Genomic DNA, 15,560 nt, shown 5'->3' with positions numbered 1-15,560 from the left:
CATTCAAGAAAGCCAACCACTTGTTTATTGGTAGTAGGTTTTATCATCGACCCCGATGATAGATAAAGGGTGTGGTATAAATTATCGTTTGCTGCTATGGTTATTTTCGTGGCATAACTACTTGTACCACCCAAGAGTGCGGCAAACAACGCTCTGCCCACTCATTAGTTCGCTCACATTAATTGCACCGACCTCTGCCTAATGCGCAATAAATATATTCCGTTGAACCACGGTTCAAAAGTTGTGTGCATGGGTTCCGCGTGGTTTGAACGACAACGACGGTAAACAAAGAACCACGATCTTCCGTCGGCTTGCTTGCCCGTCAAGTTGTAGACAACAAATGAGTACACATTATTGACTGACTTTTTATTCATTTTTTGTTTATTTTTGTGGAAACCTGAACTGAAAAAAAAACTCCAGACCTCATGGGCAAACCCAAAAGCTTGCTCTGAGCCTACTCCCCTGAAACAACGGGGGGAGTGGTTACCCACTCTACTGTTTCGGATTTCGCGGCGCACATAGCATTGGTCCAATGAGTGGAGCCTCCGCAGACCGGTGAGATAAAGTGAGATGAACTCACCCTATTTCCCCGCCGGGTGTGAGTTTAGATACGAGCCATCGTCCATACCTGTTCGCCTTTCGAAATGATAGGTGATCATGCTTCCGCTACTATTGCAAGTAAAAGTGAACAGCTAATGTATAACAATAGCAAGAAGTATATCTCCCTAAGAGCATGTAAGCTTGCAATCGTTCAAGACACCACGAAAGAGAGGAATGTCCACACGTATGCAGAACGTACCAGCGCTATAACATGACCCAGCCAGATCCGCCGCGACGCAGCCGCGCCGTCGGCGAGACGGTGGGGATAGTGCAGAGCTGCGAGGGTGTCCAATCTTTCAGAGACATTTTTTTTTTGTAGAATATTCTAGTTCTTTTGGCTTTTCACTTCCCTTGTTTGATGCGGTCGAATAGTGTAGTTTCGACGCACAGTGAGGAATTCTTGTTGAATAGAGGTCACTCCAAATCAGAAGAAACCTCATTGTTATTATGGCCATCCATTTTGTCAGTGTAAGGCCCATGTTTGAACAAAGTCGTAAAATTCCAGCTCAGTTGCATGAGTTTTTATGTCGGTCAAACTAGTGACTTTGAGGACACTTTGAGGTTACGTCTAAGTATTTGTTCAGAGATGTCATCGGACACAAAATCAGAAGAAGTGGATGAATCGATTTTGGATGAACCAGTCGAAGGGGCGAATCTAACTATTGATGAGGATATAGACGAGTCAATACTTGATCATGAAATGGAGATTGACGAACCGTCAAATGCCCCTTCGGAGATGCATTCAGACGCACATTCCGAAGAAGTACGTTTTAAATCCTTTTTTACATGATTCTCTTCATATCATTGAAGAACTGGGTAGTTTAAGACGGTTTTGAGTTGAATTGAGACGCTTTTTCTTGCACTTATCCTGACCATCATTGTTCTAGAAAAGTGTAGCATTTGTCCTCTTTTTTTTTCTTTTTTCAACTATTCATAGATACCTTAGCCCACCACTAAGTGTTCTTTTTTTCTTAATTTTCGACTTTTCATTCTCCTTCGTGTACTTCTTTCTCATCCCACCTCTTTGCTTCAACATACTACACGTATGCACCATCACTTTTTTCACTCCGTCTCGACCGCCTGGGGTTTAACTTCTTTTTGTTATCTTCCATCGTTTCCTTTGTTGTCGTGTATCCATCAGTTTAGAGCACTCTTCACTCTACTGTTGAGATCAAGGAGGAAACCTCAAACGACACCCAGCACACAGATACGGAAGAAAAATCGAAAACGAATGGAGACTCTCCGGCGAAGGTGAGCTTCCATTATATGATGTTTTCTAATGTTTCCAATCACTGTCATTATATGCTGTATTTTTTTTTTCTCTCAGAAAACACCAACGAAACGTGCCAGGCGTTCAAGAGCCAGACGAAACGAAACAGATGATGAAGTCGATGATGACGAAAAGGACGAGGATATTGAGAGCGACCATAAAGGTGAGTTACTATTGAATTAAAATTGGTACGCTATAGCGGTTAGAGGTTCCGCTTCCTGCACGATCAATCGGAGGTTCGAATCCGCCCCAGTGCTCACCAAGCCTTTCATCCCTCTGGGGTCGATAAATAGTTACCAAGCTTGTCTGGGAGGATAAAAGCACTGACTTGACACATCGGCTAGCCACTGCAAGTCATTGTATAGGCCAGATACACGTTTGTAAACCTCAAACGATTCTGAATTGAAGTGAACGTTGGGGCGCATCCCAAGCGGATTGATTAACGCCAGAAACTTTATAGAAATGAAAATTTAACGCTGGGTTTTGCTGTGAAATGTTTTTTTCTATCTTTACGTAAAATAAAATATTTCAGCAATGTTGAGCAGTGCTGATCGTAAAATCAATGTTGGTGACGATTTCCAAGCACGTGTAGACGAGTCTCAAAAGGACGATAATCTTCTCCCACAATTATCAGAAGAGGAAGATGAAAGGGAGTATGTGAGTACTTTGGAATCGCTTTCTTTCTTCAGTTTCATAGCCGACTTTCGTCTCGCCTATCGTTGCAATTGGAAACTGTTTTCCTCTGGATCATTACCACAAAAAATGTCCATCATAGGTCATGTGGCGCCCACCTGGTGATCTGGATGAAACGAAGCTTATGGATTATTGTGAAGATGCGATTGGTGTGTACAAGCTGACTTATGATAGAGTGAGTTGTTCAGAAAAAGAGCCAATCATTTCAAATTGCGATATAAGGTGACACAACAGTTTATTGCGGCCATCTTTCATTAGTTTTCGTCTTTGTTTGTCAATTTCCTTCTGAGTATGAACTATCTCTTACACAATTTTATGTCTCGTATGTTCTTAGAAACCGTGTTTCGAAGAGATGCTAATTTCAAAGATTTTGAATCTGCATGTACATTATAGATGTGCCAGGGTTAATTTTGAGTCTTGATTGGAAACTTACTTCGAGAGCGATGAGTTTTCCAACTTTTTTCTTCCCACTGTACGTCTTTTTACTTTTCAGGAATTTTTTTTTCCCTTTTCAGGCTTTATATATACTACAGAAGTCTAATTTCGACTTTGGTATAGCAAGAGAAAAGGTGAAAAGACGTCGTCTTATAACAGAGGAATGGTGTGAAGATGACCGTATTCTGTTCAAACAAGCTTTTCATATGTTTGGAAAACGATTTGATAAGATTCGTCAGACGGTTCGTTTCACTTTTCTCGAATAATTTGTGATGTTCATTAACATCGTCTTTTTCTTTCTGTTTTCTTTGATTTTGTGTCTAGTTCATAATTGGAGTTTTTCTAGATGCCACATCGTTCAATGGCATCAATCATTCAGTTCTATTATAATACAAAGAAGGACACCGACTACAAGAGTTTGTTCGACAGCAGAATGGCGGATGATTCCGATGATGAGGAGGGGTTCGTTCACATGATATAATATTAGATGCAACTGCTTCCATTACTGCTGCATTTTAACTAGCCTAGCCGAAAGATATGAAAACAGGCAAGTGTTTCAGTCTAATGACTGATCCCATGTGTGATTGCCAGAGTTAACAAATTACTGTAAGAACTTCATGAACGATATCAGATAAGACATCATCCCTTTTTCTCTCGAATGATAACTAGAATCATTGAGCAGCAGAAAGATGAACACTTTCTTGCCTTTCATTTTCAAAAAGCTGTTCGCTTCTGAAAGCTTTGTCATCGTCGGAAGAGAGCAAAAACTGTATTTGGGTAAAGTTAGAAGGATTACACGTGACATATAAGACGGGACGGCATTCAGAGAAATTAGAGTAATTTTAGTCATAGCGGTAACACTACAGCACTGATGAATGTTTAAAGATGTAACATAACCAGTTGGTCGTTACAACATTTTGTCGGTTTAACATGGCTAGTGCACAGAACAAACAAACTGAAACAACGACACTGTTTCACCTTTGGGCCCTAGAGCACTAACCACCGTTGAGGCACCTTTTTTCCTGATTTGGGAGCTTAACATCTGCTAAAACTCCTGACTCAATTGATCTGATCGAGTATCACAAACATTCTTTATGATTCCTTATTCACTACTCGGCCCGTCAAAATTCCTCAGCTAAACACTCGCTGCCAGATTTGTGTCATTCGTTTCTAACTTTTGAATAGCATAGTATGAATTCTGCTTGAAAACGGGGCCGCAGACGGACCGCGGCATTTTTTATGCAGGCCGTACTCGAATCTTTTGATTAGAAAAAAAAGGTGAAGTTGAAAAGCCACTGCTCTGAAGCAAAGATTAGTTCGTGTTTCTGAATAATTTCTCATAGATGTTCGCTTCTGTCATAATCAGCTGCACGAATTTGATTGTTCTCATTACTCAGGAAACTGCAAGTGTTAATGTGGTGAAACATTTTTTACACCAAAAACAATTACGACCTTTATTTATTGGGAATGACGCAGAGACTTTTGATGGATATTTGAAACTGAACCAATGCATGCCATTTAAAGTACTTCAGTAAGCTATTTGAAACTATTTGAATTTTTGTTTTTGTCATTGCCTTTTTCGCTTTTTGTTTTGGAAGAATTCTCATCTTGCTGGTTCGATTCTGCAGTTGTTGTGTTTTCGCTCGAAATTAGCTTGGAACTTCCACTTTCGTCAGCTTCATGCCGTGGTTCGTAAAAGAACCCTTCGAGATTGATCTCACCATAGGTTTCATCTGCGATGTATCTTTGACGAACAGCATACTCAAGAACTGCCAGGTGCAGGAAGAGATACTGTTCAGCTTTCTGAAAAAAGAAAATTGTCACAGGTACCATGGATACTCCTCGTTTGTGGGACTAAAGATCACCTAACCTGCATAGCCATAGCACGCTGTGTTCTCAGTCTTAGCACAACATCTTCGATGTCTGCGAGAGGACCGCAAGGCCTGCTCGCTGTGTCATCGAGCTTTCTGAGACATATATCCAGAGCTACTAATGTAGCGCTTCGTGCCACACCAGTAAGACAGTGAATGGTTATTGGGCTACTGAATACGTATTGGTGGTACAATGCCATCTCGATATTAATGCAACCCACTTTTCATTTGATTTCAGCCATCCGGCTTCGACGGCTTCTTTTGCGAGTAGTTCTCTATTATAGTTAAGATCTGCGACGAAATTTAGCACTTCTGTTGGTTTTCGAGGTGTTCCTCTATGCCCCCAAGCAAAGTAACAGAGGTGAAGTAACCGCCTTTCGGATCCATTTCTGGTAGCCTTGAAGAAGTTTTTTTTTTAAATTAAAGGTTGGTCGATTTATTTCCGGTGTGGAAGAAATGAAACACGTCACAAACTTTGATCACCGTCGCATCATAAGTTTGTCGTATGCAACGGGTGCCGCAATGAACCAGCATAATATCACTAACACTACGTTTCTCTCCCGTTTTTTTCGGGATATAGGGTACACTCCACTGAAGTAAAGACTAGACTAGATAAGTCGTAACAAATAATCTTTGGAGACTGACTTCCGCTCCATTGACATCGAACATCTGAATCATAGAGACCACTATCAAACACTTCTCCTGCCAGACCATGTTCCAAAATTGGTCGATCGTTTGTGAAAGAGGTGCTTGGGTTAGTATAAATTTCTTAGGCTCCCTATAGCCATCTACCCAGTTTGCGTGAATGTAGTCATGTTCTTCTGAGATGTTCCTGGAACGAATTAGAGATCAATTGAATCTTGGAAATTGAGAGAATGATGTTGAGATGGAGCAAGTGGTAGCGGAATTTTAATCGCTGCTGGCAACAATTGAGTGTTGTGCTATTGTCTAACCTTAATGGTATACCTCGTACATGTTGGTGACGGTGATCTCCTTATGGCCGCTCCTATTCATGATGATTACATCATTTTAAAGCGACAAAAAAAAGCTTCCCTGTCTCTGCCCGTTGGCAGAGACAAAAAGCTTTTTTTGTCGTGAACGTAGGATTAAATTGCGAATGACCGTGAGGTTTGGTATGTGATAATGAAATTTTGGAATTCTTGGAAATTTCCAACCACCAGCACTGATCATTTCTTTTGCCGAGGTTCGGTCATTATAGCGGGAGTGTTTTTGCAGAAGGTGATTGTGGCAAGTGCCAACCCCGCAGCTGTGTCGAAAGCTCAAAGAAACCACAAAAGTTCATAACTGTAACACAGTTACATTTGCTGAACTCATTAGTGTCTTATTAATATGTTGCACGTGCTATTAACAATTGTTTATGCACTTTTAAGTCAAAACACATCGCTGTTGCTACCCCATCGTGTTCCTTTGAGGGTTTACATCTGTTGCTCATTTGTATCACCATTGTCGCCGAAGGATGTTGCATATTCAGGTAAAAGCGACCTGTCCGCATTTGCAGTTTTGAGTTCTCTTAATCCGACCATACATCCATGACGAAACATAACAGTAAATGTAAGGGTATGGCCGGAATTCGCTTGTAGTGCTGAGTATCATCGCAAAAATGTGGTCTAGTCGGAACATCATCTGGTTTTCAGTAACGTCGGTTTGAATCTTGATCAGCACTATCAATCTAGCTTCGCATAACCTGTTTGTGATGGTTCGTTCTGGACTGAGCAGACTTGGATGGTTGATCTGTTGTTGCAGTAGCAGCGTAAGTTTCAGCATCGCCCTTGGATCGTCCCATCTCATAATGAAATCTATATTATCATCTTGCACTAACTTTACATGTACCCTTGTTTCTTCTATGCATGGAATATCACAAAACCTGTTGCAGTGACCGTACTTGTGGTAGGCTGTACTACATCGATGCGTATCGTGCTGAAGAAAAATGTTTTTAAAAGAACAATCCCCTTTTTGAGGATTCCCCTTGATACCAACTTGCAACACTTGGGTATAAGCGAAAAACATCCGATAAACGTTAGAAGCGGCGAGCAAATGCAGAAACGATGACAGGCTCTGAGTGGATGCTGTTGAACCTTCAAAGTCAAACATATTTTCACCAGGTTTCAACTTGAACCTGAAATGAGAATACTATTATCGGCCCTAAAATGAGTTCCTTGCACTAACCTTGTGTTGTTCGAGTCTGCGTTGGTTACTAAAGAATGATGACAAGTATTGCATTCTCTCGAAACCACTGAACCTCTTGTTGATGAGGATTTATCGTTATCATCTTGAGTGCTGCCGCTCGTAATGTGTACGGCAGTCATGGGCTGGTTGTGGCTAAGATCCCGCGATGTCTGAGTGACTTTAAGAGGCTGTTTCCAGTGCTAGACGAGATTTGAAATGGGAATCACTTGATTAAGCAGATGTTTTTATATGGTGGTCGCATCTTATACATCCTGATAATTTGTCATTTTTGAGATTGTAGCATTTGTTACGGGAGTAATCTTGTCTGTTTAGTGATAAGGCTTTTGTTACTTTTTCTTTGTTCTGTCGTTGAATTATTATTAATCCTTTTAATTCTTTTCATGCTTGTTAAGTATATCAACCTTATCTCCACTTTTGTAACTTCTTTTGTTCGTTTAAAGGCAGCATACCACGAATCTAGGTGGTGCGGATTTCAGGTGGAATATACATATACAGAGTCGTAGATTATGGAGACGGGGGTAGTTCCGCTCATCTCTCCCTGCATCACTGCAAACAGCCGTTTCTAGAATGCTGTTTTGTACGACGCCATCTATTGCAACGCTCCATCCATTGCGCCGCCTCCGCCCTGCGATTCGTCGGAAATAAGATCGGATCGCCCCGATAGGCAGTAAGGGACGCTACGCGTGCAAGGGTGGCGCGCTGCAATAGAAGGCATCGTACAAAACAGTATTCAGGGGCCGGCTGCTTGCAATGGTCCAGAGAGAGATGAGCGGAATCACCCCGGTCTCCATAATCTACGACCCCGCATACGGACCTCCACCTGAAATCCGTATCACCCCAGATTCGTGGTATGCTGCCTTAAAGCAAAAATTTGTCAGTGAATAATATTGAGCTGCGCAACACCGTTACTGAAACAATTCATCAGATGTTCAGTTCTGATGACGAACTTGACTATGAAGACGGCCTGTGCGACAACTGCGGTGAGGAGTGTCATACGTTGCATCCAATTGATGAAGTTAAGCTCTGCTATGTGTGCCGAATGTATTATAAGTGAGATGATCTGGAGTTCTGAATGTGTTTACAGCAGTTAACCTCGAAATATGCTTATAGGTTAATGCGCAAGCATCGACCTTGTAACTACGCTTCAGCGATAAATGAATTCCGACAGCGAAAGGTGCGCAAGTGCCCCGAAGGTATGTTAGTATCCGTGTAGTTAATTTTTATTATACTAGTCGAATCACTCTCTCTAAGATATGCAAGATATCGCAAATGAGTTCGTTGAAATGGCACAATATGCGGAAATGAACGAGAGTGACAACGATGGTGTCCAGGTTGTCCAGTCGCCTAAAACCAAATGTCACGAGGAAACCAAGTAGGTTGAATAACTTGTGCTTCTCTAATGTGAATCTACATTGCTAATTTAATTTACTCTACATTGCTGAGCCTAGGGTGGCAATGCGAGAGTTAACAAAAGTCCGCTCAAGAGCTGTACGTCTTGAATGTAGTCTCAAAGCACAACGAGCCGAAGGCCTCATGAATGGTCTAGATTCGTTCAGGTGAGCGAAGAGTTTAGCAACGAACTGACAAGTTGAGTATTTCCTGTTATCTGTAAATCCAGATATCTCGTTTCTAAAGAAGACAGGAGGGATGAAGAGGGTAGTTCTCGTCGAGATCGTGTGAGAGGAAGTCATACCTGGACCGAAGAGGAACGGATCATTGCTTTCCACTGTATGCGTTTTTTCTTGTGATTCGTGAAAATCTATACCGTTTCTCTTTTTTTTTCTCGTTATTAATTCAGTTCTTCGTTTAAGGCTTGCTTCGTTACGGGAGAGATTTTGAAGCAGTCGCAGAAGTGCTAGGCACGAAAACTTCGGATAAGGTGAAGAGTTTCTATACAGAAATGAAGGCCGATATTGATAAGGTAGAGGAAATACGACTTTTGTTTGGATTCGGTTTCATACGATGTTTTTGGTAGTGATTGGAATGACGGTTACAGCTACTTGAAAAAGAAGCTGAAACAGAAGCGGAAATGATCGCATCATTTGATGTGGAACAGGAGTTGAGTGTCGAGACGGCGAAGACAGTGGAGATTGTAAATTTGGACTGATATGAAGCGTATGGCTAAGTGTCGTTCTCTCTATGATCTTTTATCGATTAAGAATTCTTTTGTCTCGCATGTTAAGCATCTTGTAAATTCCAGTCGATTTTGCTTTATACTTGCCAAGTTTACCATCCTGATTTTTACATCTTTGTCTCCATTGGCGAACGGATCTCGTGTGAGATTTGTTTTCTTGTTTTCGTCTCGTTTATCGTCCATTGGTATACTGAAAACTTCATGTTTTTATCAACTTTCGCGTATTCATTTACTTTTGAAATGTTGTTTGAAGATTATTTGCTGAATCATTTTAAGGCAATAAGGGTGGTTGAATCGTGTTAATCATACGCACGGTAAGCTAAATAAAATTCTGTGCTTCTATTTAGTTATATGAAACTATTTGTAGGATTTCCTACTTCAATACTGGTTTGTCAAAATCTCACTTTATTTTCTATTCTTCCTTGAGAAAGGAAAAAAGCGAAACTATGTACAATTTTTATGGAGGTGCTACCTATCTTTTCCCTACAGGTCCGGTCGAGGCAGATGAAGACAAAGTTTGTTAAGCAATAAACGCGCTTAAATTGTGCGCTGATACAGCATAAAACGCCATTGCATGAAAGGTTGCGCTCTTGTGCGAATCGACAACGAATGCGTTTGTTCGCATTCTTATTTTTAGCCTCCATAGATTGGAAACTAGGATCCACCCATTCGAATCATGCATGGTTCCAACGGAGATTTTCTCCTTTTTTCTAGTTCGGCTGGCAGGAAAATCCTTTGTAGCTACAGTATGGTCGAACATTGATCCATTCTTCTTTCTACAATGTATTCTCTATTCTTTACGTTCCAACTGCTTGTGATAATGTTTCCAAATTCAGTGTTTGCCACAATGTTCGTTCCCTTGCAAAATAGGGTTTCATGTCGACACTGCTAAGAAGTTTCTTTTCTTTGTGTCTTTTTTTTTGACGAGTTGCGTTCTTATCCAGAAGGGCTTAATCATTTTTCATACGGACATGACTTCTCCAGTCAATTAGTACTGAAATAATAGAAGTATTCATTCCATGTGCTCTCATGGTACTCTTGGTGATGTTTCAGAACTCTTTAGATGAGTAGCCAGCACTCTTCACCTGTGGAATCTACTAGTTCATCCATCCCTGCGGGCGCTGAAGCAGTGAAGTATAACAGTAGTCACCATCATCGTCCTGCTTCGTCCAGGAAACTGTTCGTAAATCACCATAACGGAAATGGGTGAGCTAATGTTCGTTATTTATAGTTCACCATGAGAAACTGTTCAGGCTTCGAGTATATGAGGGTTGTGAAAATCATGATCTCTAGGAATCAGAAGTACTTCGCAATTCTGTTAATGGGATTATATATAGTTTATATAATATATTATCTAAGTAATGTTATATATGCGAAGAGTAATATTTGTGTTGCAGGCACAATTCCGAGTCTAGTCATGTTGTTGACGGGCTGGAGCCTGAAGATGATCTATGGGAAGAAGATGAAGACACTCATGAGGAAAGATTTGGAAAGATGCCAACAATCTCCAGCGAGAGGTTTTGCTTCTTGTTTTCGTTTGTGAATAGTTTCACCGTATCCCTAACGCAATTGGTTTTCCTGCCTTTCATTTATTTTATTTCTTTTTTTTTCATGTTTGATCATCGATTACTCCTAAATGGAATATTGAAATCTTTTTAATTTGTTCAATGTGAAGGTGTGATGGATGGAGGGATAGTGAGAATGCATTTCGCTGTCTTATCTGAGGGTCTGAACTACAGTTATGCGCAAATTGTTTCTAGACTGGCCAGTCACGTGGATACCATGTTTACAAAATTAACAGAAGATATGGAACGTGCTGCCGCTGTTTATGGCGATGGTAGCTTTTTCGCAAGAAACTTTGAAACTTACGATGCTGAAGTACAAGAACTTGGAGTGAGTCTACTTGGAATGGTATTAGAAAAATGCGGTCCGGAATCCTGCACCCAATCCCAGTAATTTTGAGTAGGAGGACAGTTGACGGACTGCAAATAAACTTTTAGTTTATGCAAACTTTCAGTTAATGCGAGTTTTCGTTGGTGAAATGTTTGTGAATTATCACTTATTCACGTTCTCTAGATTGTGTTGCCTACTTTTCTTATTTTGCCTTTGTTGGCCCAATTTTACTTTTCGCGCTAAGTTTCAGAAAAATCCTAAGCCAGCTTTTATAAAAGGATTTGAGAATGAAGAACTTTTTTGTTCTAGAAACTAAGCGAGAAAGAGGCTCGTGCACAGTTGCAGCGATATGCTCTTCGATGCCACGTTAACGAACGAGAGAAAGACCAACTACATAAAAGAAATCGAGAACTCAGTGTAAGTTGTACAAGGTGCTCTTTCAATGTACCGTACTCGTTCTTTAAACAACTCATCTAGCGTAAGACGATGTAGGTTCGCATCCGCACTTCATTGTTTATTTCCCCGGGTTCTCAGCTTTGGGATTCGAGCGATTATGAAGTCTTTTTTAGTGTGTTGTTCTGTGTTTGTCAGCTTTTATGTACCTATAAAAATTCTTTTTCAGGATGCGGTGGAAGTGCTGAGGATACATATAATGCGTACACAGGTCAACGTACTTGATCAGGTGAGCACAAGATTTTCGTGCTAGTATTCCGATTGTTTAGCTTCATTCTGCGCTTTCCTTATTTCGGGTGTCTACGTATAACATGGGTACACACACCGCAGGTTTTATGCGTTGCATTTGCTAAGAAATTTCAAAAAATACTCTATCAGGCACGCAGAATTGCAAAGCAGGCAACAGATGGTCTGAGTGATTTACAACAGACATCGTCAAAAGAGATCACGAAGTTAAAACAGGTTGGTCCATCATGGTGATGTAGTGGGTGCTGATGGTGGACTGATATTTTCAGAAACACGCCCTTTCACTGGCACAGAGTAACACGTTACAAAATCAATTAAAACAAACATCTGCTCAACTAGAGGCGAAGAAAGAGGTAATGGACGGTCCCTTTCTCGTTATTAGTTGAGCATTTAGAAGATTTCAATATACAAGGATCTACTTCCAATTTAGGAGCTCAAAGAAGCGAATAAGCACTTGGATATGCTGCGATTTGAACGGGATTCTCTTCAGAATCATAGCGACCAACTTGATCAAAAACTTGAACGTCAGTTCGGTTTTCTTTGATTAGCTTAAGTTGCCAGATCCCTTCATATTTTGTTCCTCTGTGTGGCTCTTTTCTTCCATTCTTCCCAAGATTTTTGATGAACATTCAAGGATCAGGGGAGAAATCTAGAGACTTGATATGTTTGTTCGACTAGCTTGGATTTCGTACCTGAAATTCGGCTTCATAGCATGCCTACTGTATTTAGAAAATGATGCTCGAGTACATGATCTTCAATCACGCTTGGACGCAAAAGAAGATGCACTAGCTGTGGCAAGAGCAGAGGTATCTCGTTGCATGCTTCCTTATTGAAGGTTCCGCCTGTTATTTTTCTTTTCCTAGAGATTTTCTGTGAAATTTGACCTTTGTGTGACATCGAATGAGTAGACATGGTCAATGTTTACATTTACGTGGGAACTTTCTCTTGTTTCCATTGTCTGCCAAATCATCTGTTCCGTCCTTTTGACCATCTATTTTAACTCTTTAAGTACATGTTCCGTTATGCAAATCTAAAATCTCTACTTTTTGCAAAAATGAAAACGTTAAATTTCTTGAAGATAGGAGTTCCTGGAGCATCTAGTTTATTATCATCGATTTTGGAGGAATTGATATTCCAAAATCATGATATCCTTTACAACCCCCAAATTTCTCTTTCCCCATCCCCTCGCCCCTCTACCACACCCTACTGTCACAAAATTCTTGTTTCTGTGACCTTGGGTGCACATATTTGTCTGAGTAGACGAAAAACTTGGCAGAAGAAGTCGAAAACACGAATCTGATGCGGTCTGGGTCTCCCAATGGAAAGCTGAAAATGGGGTTGTAGGTAGCGCTATCCGGTGTGGTTCTGCTCATCTCTCTCTAATCGTCGAAAAAAAACGGTGTGGAAGAAGACGTTCTTGTGAACGCGCTGTATCCAGCTCCGCAGCGGTCGAAGATTAGTGATGCCTACTCACCAACTTGACTTGTTCAACTAAACCCAATGAGTAGGCTGCTGAGGGGGCTGTAGCGTGCGCAAGGGTGAACGTTCTAACGTACATCTTAGGAATCAAAGCGGTTCACACACCGTTTTCTTTACGACGATTAGGGGAGAGATGAGTGCAACCACCCCGGATCAGGCTATCTACAACCTCACACCCAACTTTCCCCTGGAGAACCCATATCACGTCAGACTCGTGGACTGCTTTAAAAAATCTTTTTTTTTTTCGGAAGAGCAAGAGAAGCACTCAGTCGAGGTTATCATTTCAGTACATTTGTCGTTTTTTTTTTCGTTCGTTTTTTTTGTGATGTCTCTTACAAACTCTAGAGGAAATGATTTCTGTACTCACAAAATATTTTGCTCTCTATTTCTTTGCGTTTCAGATAGCTACGCGGGATCAAGAAATTCGTGAGCTGAGAGAGAAGCTAAAACATGTAGAGGATGCATCAGAGTTGCGAGTTCGGAGGAGGGAAATGGAGATCACCAAACAGATGGTATTTTTTTAAAACGCATTTAGATGAATATCAAGAGAAGCTTGATATTCTTTCATAACTGACAATCGTCGAGTAATTCTAATGTGTGAAGTTCTCATGCAACTACATTATACGAATTTGTTTCCAAAATGTGCTTTTCCAAGTCATCCATACCAGAAAGCTGCGTTTGAGTCGGTCACTACGGCTCTTTCGCTTTCCACACAAGAGTAGTGCGATAAAGATTTTTAGACCCTCCTCAGGTGAAGGGGGTTTAGCTCATGGGGTGCAGCTCAAGTGAAGGGGGTCCCTTCGCGAACCGCCCAGAAGTGAAGGGGGTAATTTCGCCAACCGTTTAAAAGTGAAGGAAGTCCCTTCCCCAACAGTTTAAAAGTGAAGGAGGTCCCTTCCCCAACCGTTCAAAAGTGAAGGGGGTCAGAGCATCGGCTCCGACTATCGCATCTATGGTTATAATAATGACTCTGAAAAGGAGATGATGGAATAGCACAACATGCTTACCTTCTCCATATAGTATAAGTCGGCAAGAGTGTGCTAGAATTACTTTTTTCATTTCTTAGGATCATTACTTGGAGGAAACAAAGGCTGTGGATGCAGAGAGAGAACGCCTGGCGAAAATCAAAATAATGGAATTGCAAAAACAACTAAAATTGATCGATAGTCAATTAGAAGAGGCAGAAAGACGTGCACTTGCGGCAGAAGAAAAGGTTCCTTTGTCTCTATGCCCACTTCTAAGTTGAAATTTTTTTGAAAAAACTAAATTGTAATTGAGTTTCACTAAACTAAATCCTATGGTTTACCTCCAGGTAGCCGACTATGAAGAAAACCTCGTACAGTATCGGGGTCAAATGGAGGGAGAAGCGTTGCGTGCAATAACGAATGGGTACCGTAACGCGTTGTCAGCAATTCCGTCCTCTAGAAGTGGTGCTGCGATGGACCGATTGTTCCCTATGAGATCGTCGAGCTATGGAGAGAATATAGGTGTGGTCATGATCTTTTTCCTCTCAACTTGTAATAGTTGGTGGCTTTGTTTAGTCCTTTGTTAGAGTGAGATGTCGAAACAAATAGGCGGTGATTGAGTGAAAATATGTCGTAGTAGTATAATCGTGATATTTTCAATAATCTGTTCTTCTCGAGAAGACTTTTAAAAAAATTGTCGTTTCAAATTGAGTTGATTGGTTGTTGATTGGCACTAATCGTGTTTCAGAGCCTCCGTTGGATCCATGTGTGAAACCAAATAGCGCCAGAAATTCTCGAGGCAAGATACCATCGAGATCCGTAAGTATGCGATTCTATGTACATAAAATCCCGTTGAGTTGAGTGTTTGAAGGATAACATCACAGGCATAGAAGTTTCAAAATTTTGTGATCGAGGACAAGTAGGAGGGGGTGGCGTCAGTTCGTGCCTTCTGGCTGCCGTTTAGGAGCGCGAGTAATTCAATTTCTGAAAAGCCTTATTTCAACTTTTCTCCAGTGCAAGACATAAGTTTCATGAAAAATTAGTTTTAAGTTCTTTTTTTTCCAGGATATTGTATCGTCTCGAGCGGATGCATCTCGTCATCGGCGGAAAAAGTGATGTGATTAATGTATTTTCTTTGTTTTAAACTATTCTATGAAAACTAACATATTTAATGTGTTCTCCAAGATTTTCAAACATTCTTATCTTATTTTTTCTACTTGCATTGTGGCGATAACAAGTAGATGATCTCTAACGGAATCACAGCGATTTAATGCCCATCGAATTCAGGTTTTATTTCAGAATATCCATACAAT

The 15,560-nt window shown here is 40.8% G+C and overlaps 2 protein-coding genes across 8 annotated transcripts; one reads left to right on the top strand and one right to left on the bottom strand.

Moving 5' to 3' along the window:
- Positions 1-1,186: 1,186 nt before the first annotated feature.
- On the top strand, positions 1,187-15,363 carry RB195_015371 (uncharacterized protein; the record flags this gene model as incomplete). 5 transcript variants are annotated; one of them, XM_064206049.1, is made up of 28 exons in its annotated part: positions 1,187-1,363; positions 1,747-1,851; positions 1,928-2,033; positions 2,403-2,527; positions 2,646-2,738; positions 3,079-3,240; positions 3,345-3,460; positions 8,011-8,127; positions 8,188-8,270; positions 8,329-8,449; positions 8,526-8,633; positions 8,696-8,805; positions 8,889-8,998; positions 9,074-9,169; positions 10,275-10,417; positions 10,609-10,728; positions 10,972-11,104; positions 11,414-11,521; positions 11,727-11,786; positions 11,936-12,019; positions 12,073-12,156; positions 12,234-12,327; positions 12,533-12,609; positions 13,684-13,794; positions 14,349-14,495; positions 14,595-14,769; positions 14,996-15,066; positions 15,313-15,363. In XM_064206049.1, the coding sequence occupies 28 exons, from the start codon at positions 1,187-1,189 to the stop codon at positions 15,361-15,363; spliced, it is 3,087 nt and encodes a 1,028-aa protein (XP_064061928.1). The 5 variants fall into 5 exon arrangements, with proteins under 5 accessions (XP_064061928.1, XP_064061934.1, XP_064061929.1 ...); XM_064206050.1 differs by lacking the exons at positions 1,187-1,363; positions 1,747-1,851; positions 1,928-2,033; ... (2 more) ...; positions 3,079-3,240; positions 3,345-3,460 and having other exon boundaries at positions 8,003-8,127; XM_013445727.2 differs by lacking the exons at positions 1,187-1,363; positions 1,747-1,851; positions 1,928-2,033; ... (9 more) ...; positions 8,889-8,998; positions 9,074-9,169.
- On the bottom strand, positions 4,535-7,196 carry RB195_015372 (uncharacterized protein; the record flags this gene model as incomplete). Of its 3 annotated transcripts, XM_064206053.1 has the most annotated exons (8): positions 4,535-4,801; positions 4,869-5,040; positions 5,091-5,266; positions 5,344-5,460; positions 5,515-5,701; positions 6,710-6,807; positions 6,868-7,006; positions 7,057-7,196. In XM_064206053.1, 8 exons carry the CDS (start codon positions 7,194-7,196, stop codon positions 4,535-4,537), a joined length of 1,296 nt encoding a protein of 431 aa, XP_064061931.1. The 3 variants fall into 3 exon arrangements, with proteins under 3 accessions (XP_064061931.1, XP_064061933.1, XP_064061932.1); XM_064206052.1 differs by lacking the exons at positions 6,710-6,807; positions 6,868-7,006; positions 7,057-7,196 and having other exon boundaries at positions 5,515-5,583; XM_064206051.1 differs by lacking the exons at positions 4,535-4,801; positions 4,869-5,040; positions 5,091-5,266; positions 5,344-5,460 and adding an exon at positions 6,575-6,686 and having other exon boundaries at positions 5,681-5,701; positions 6,755-6,807.
- Positions 15,364-15,560: the final 197 nt, after the last annotated feature.

This window comes from Necator americanus, chromosome V, assembly GCF_031761385.1.
Source record: "Necator americanus strain Aroian chromosome V, whole genome shotgun sequence".
Classification (NCBI taxonomy): Eukaryota; Metazoa; Nematoda; class Chromadorea; order Rhabditida; family Ancylostomatidae; genus Necator; species Necator americanus.
This window is presented reverse-complemented; position numbering and strand designations above follow the sequence as displayed.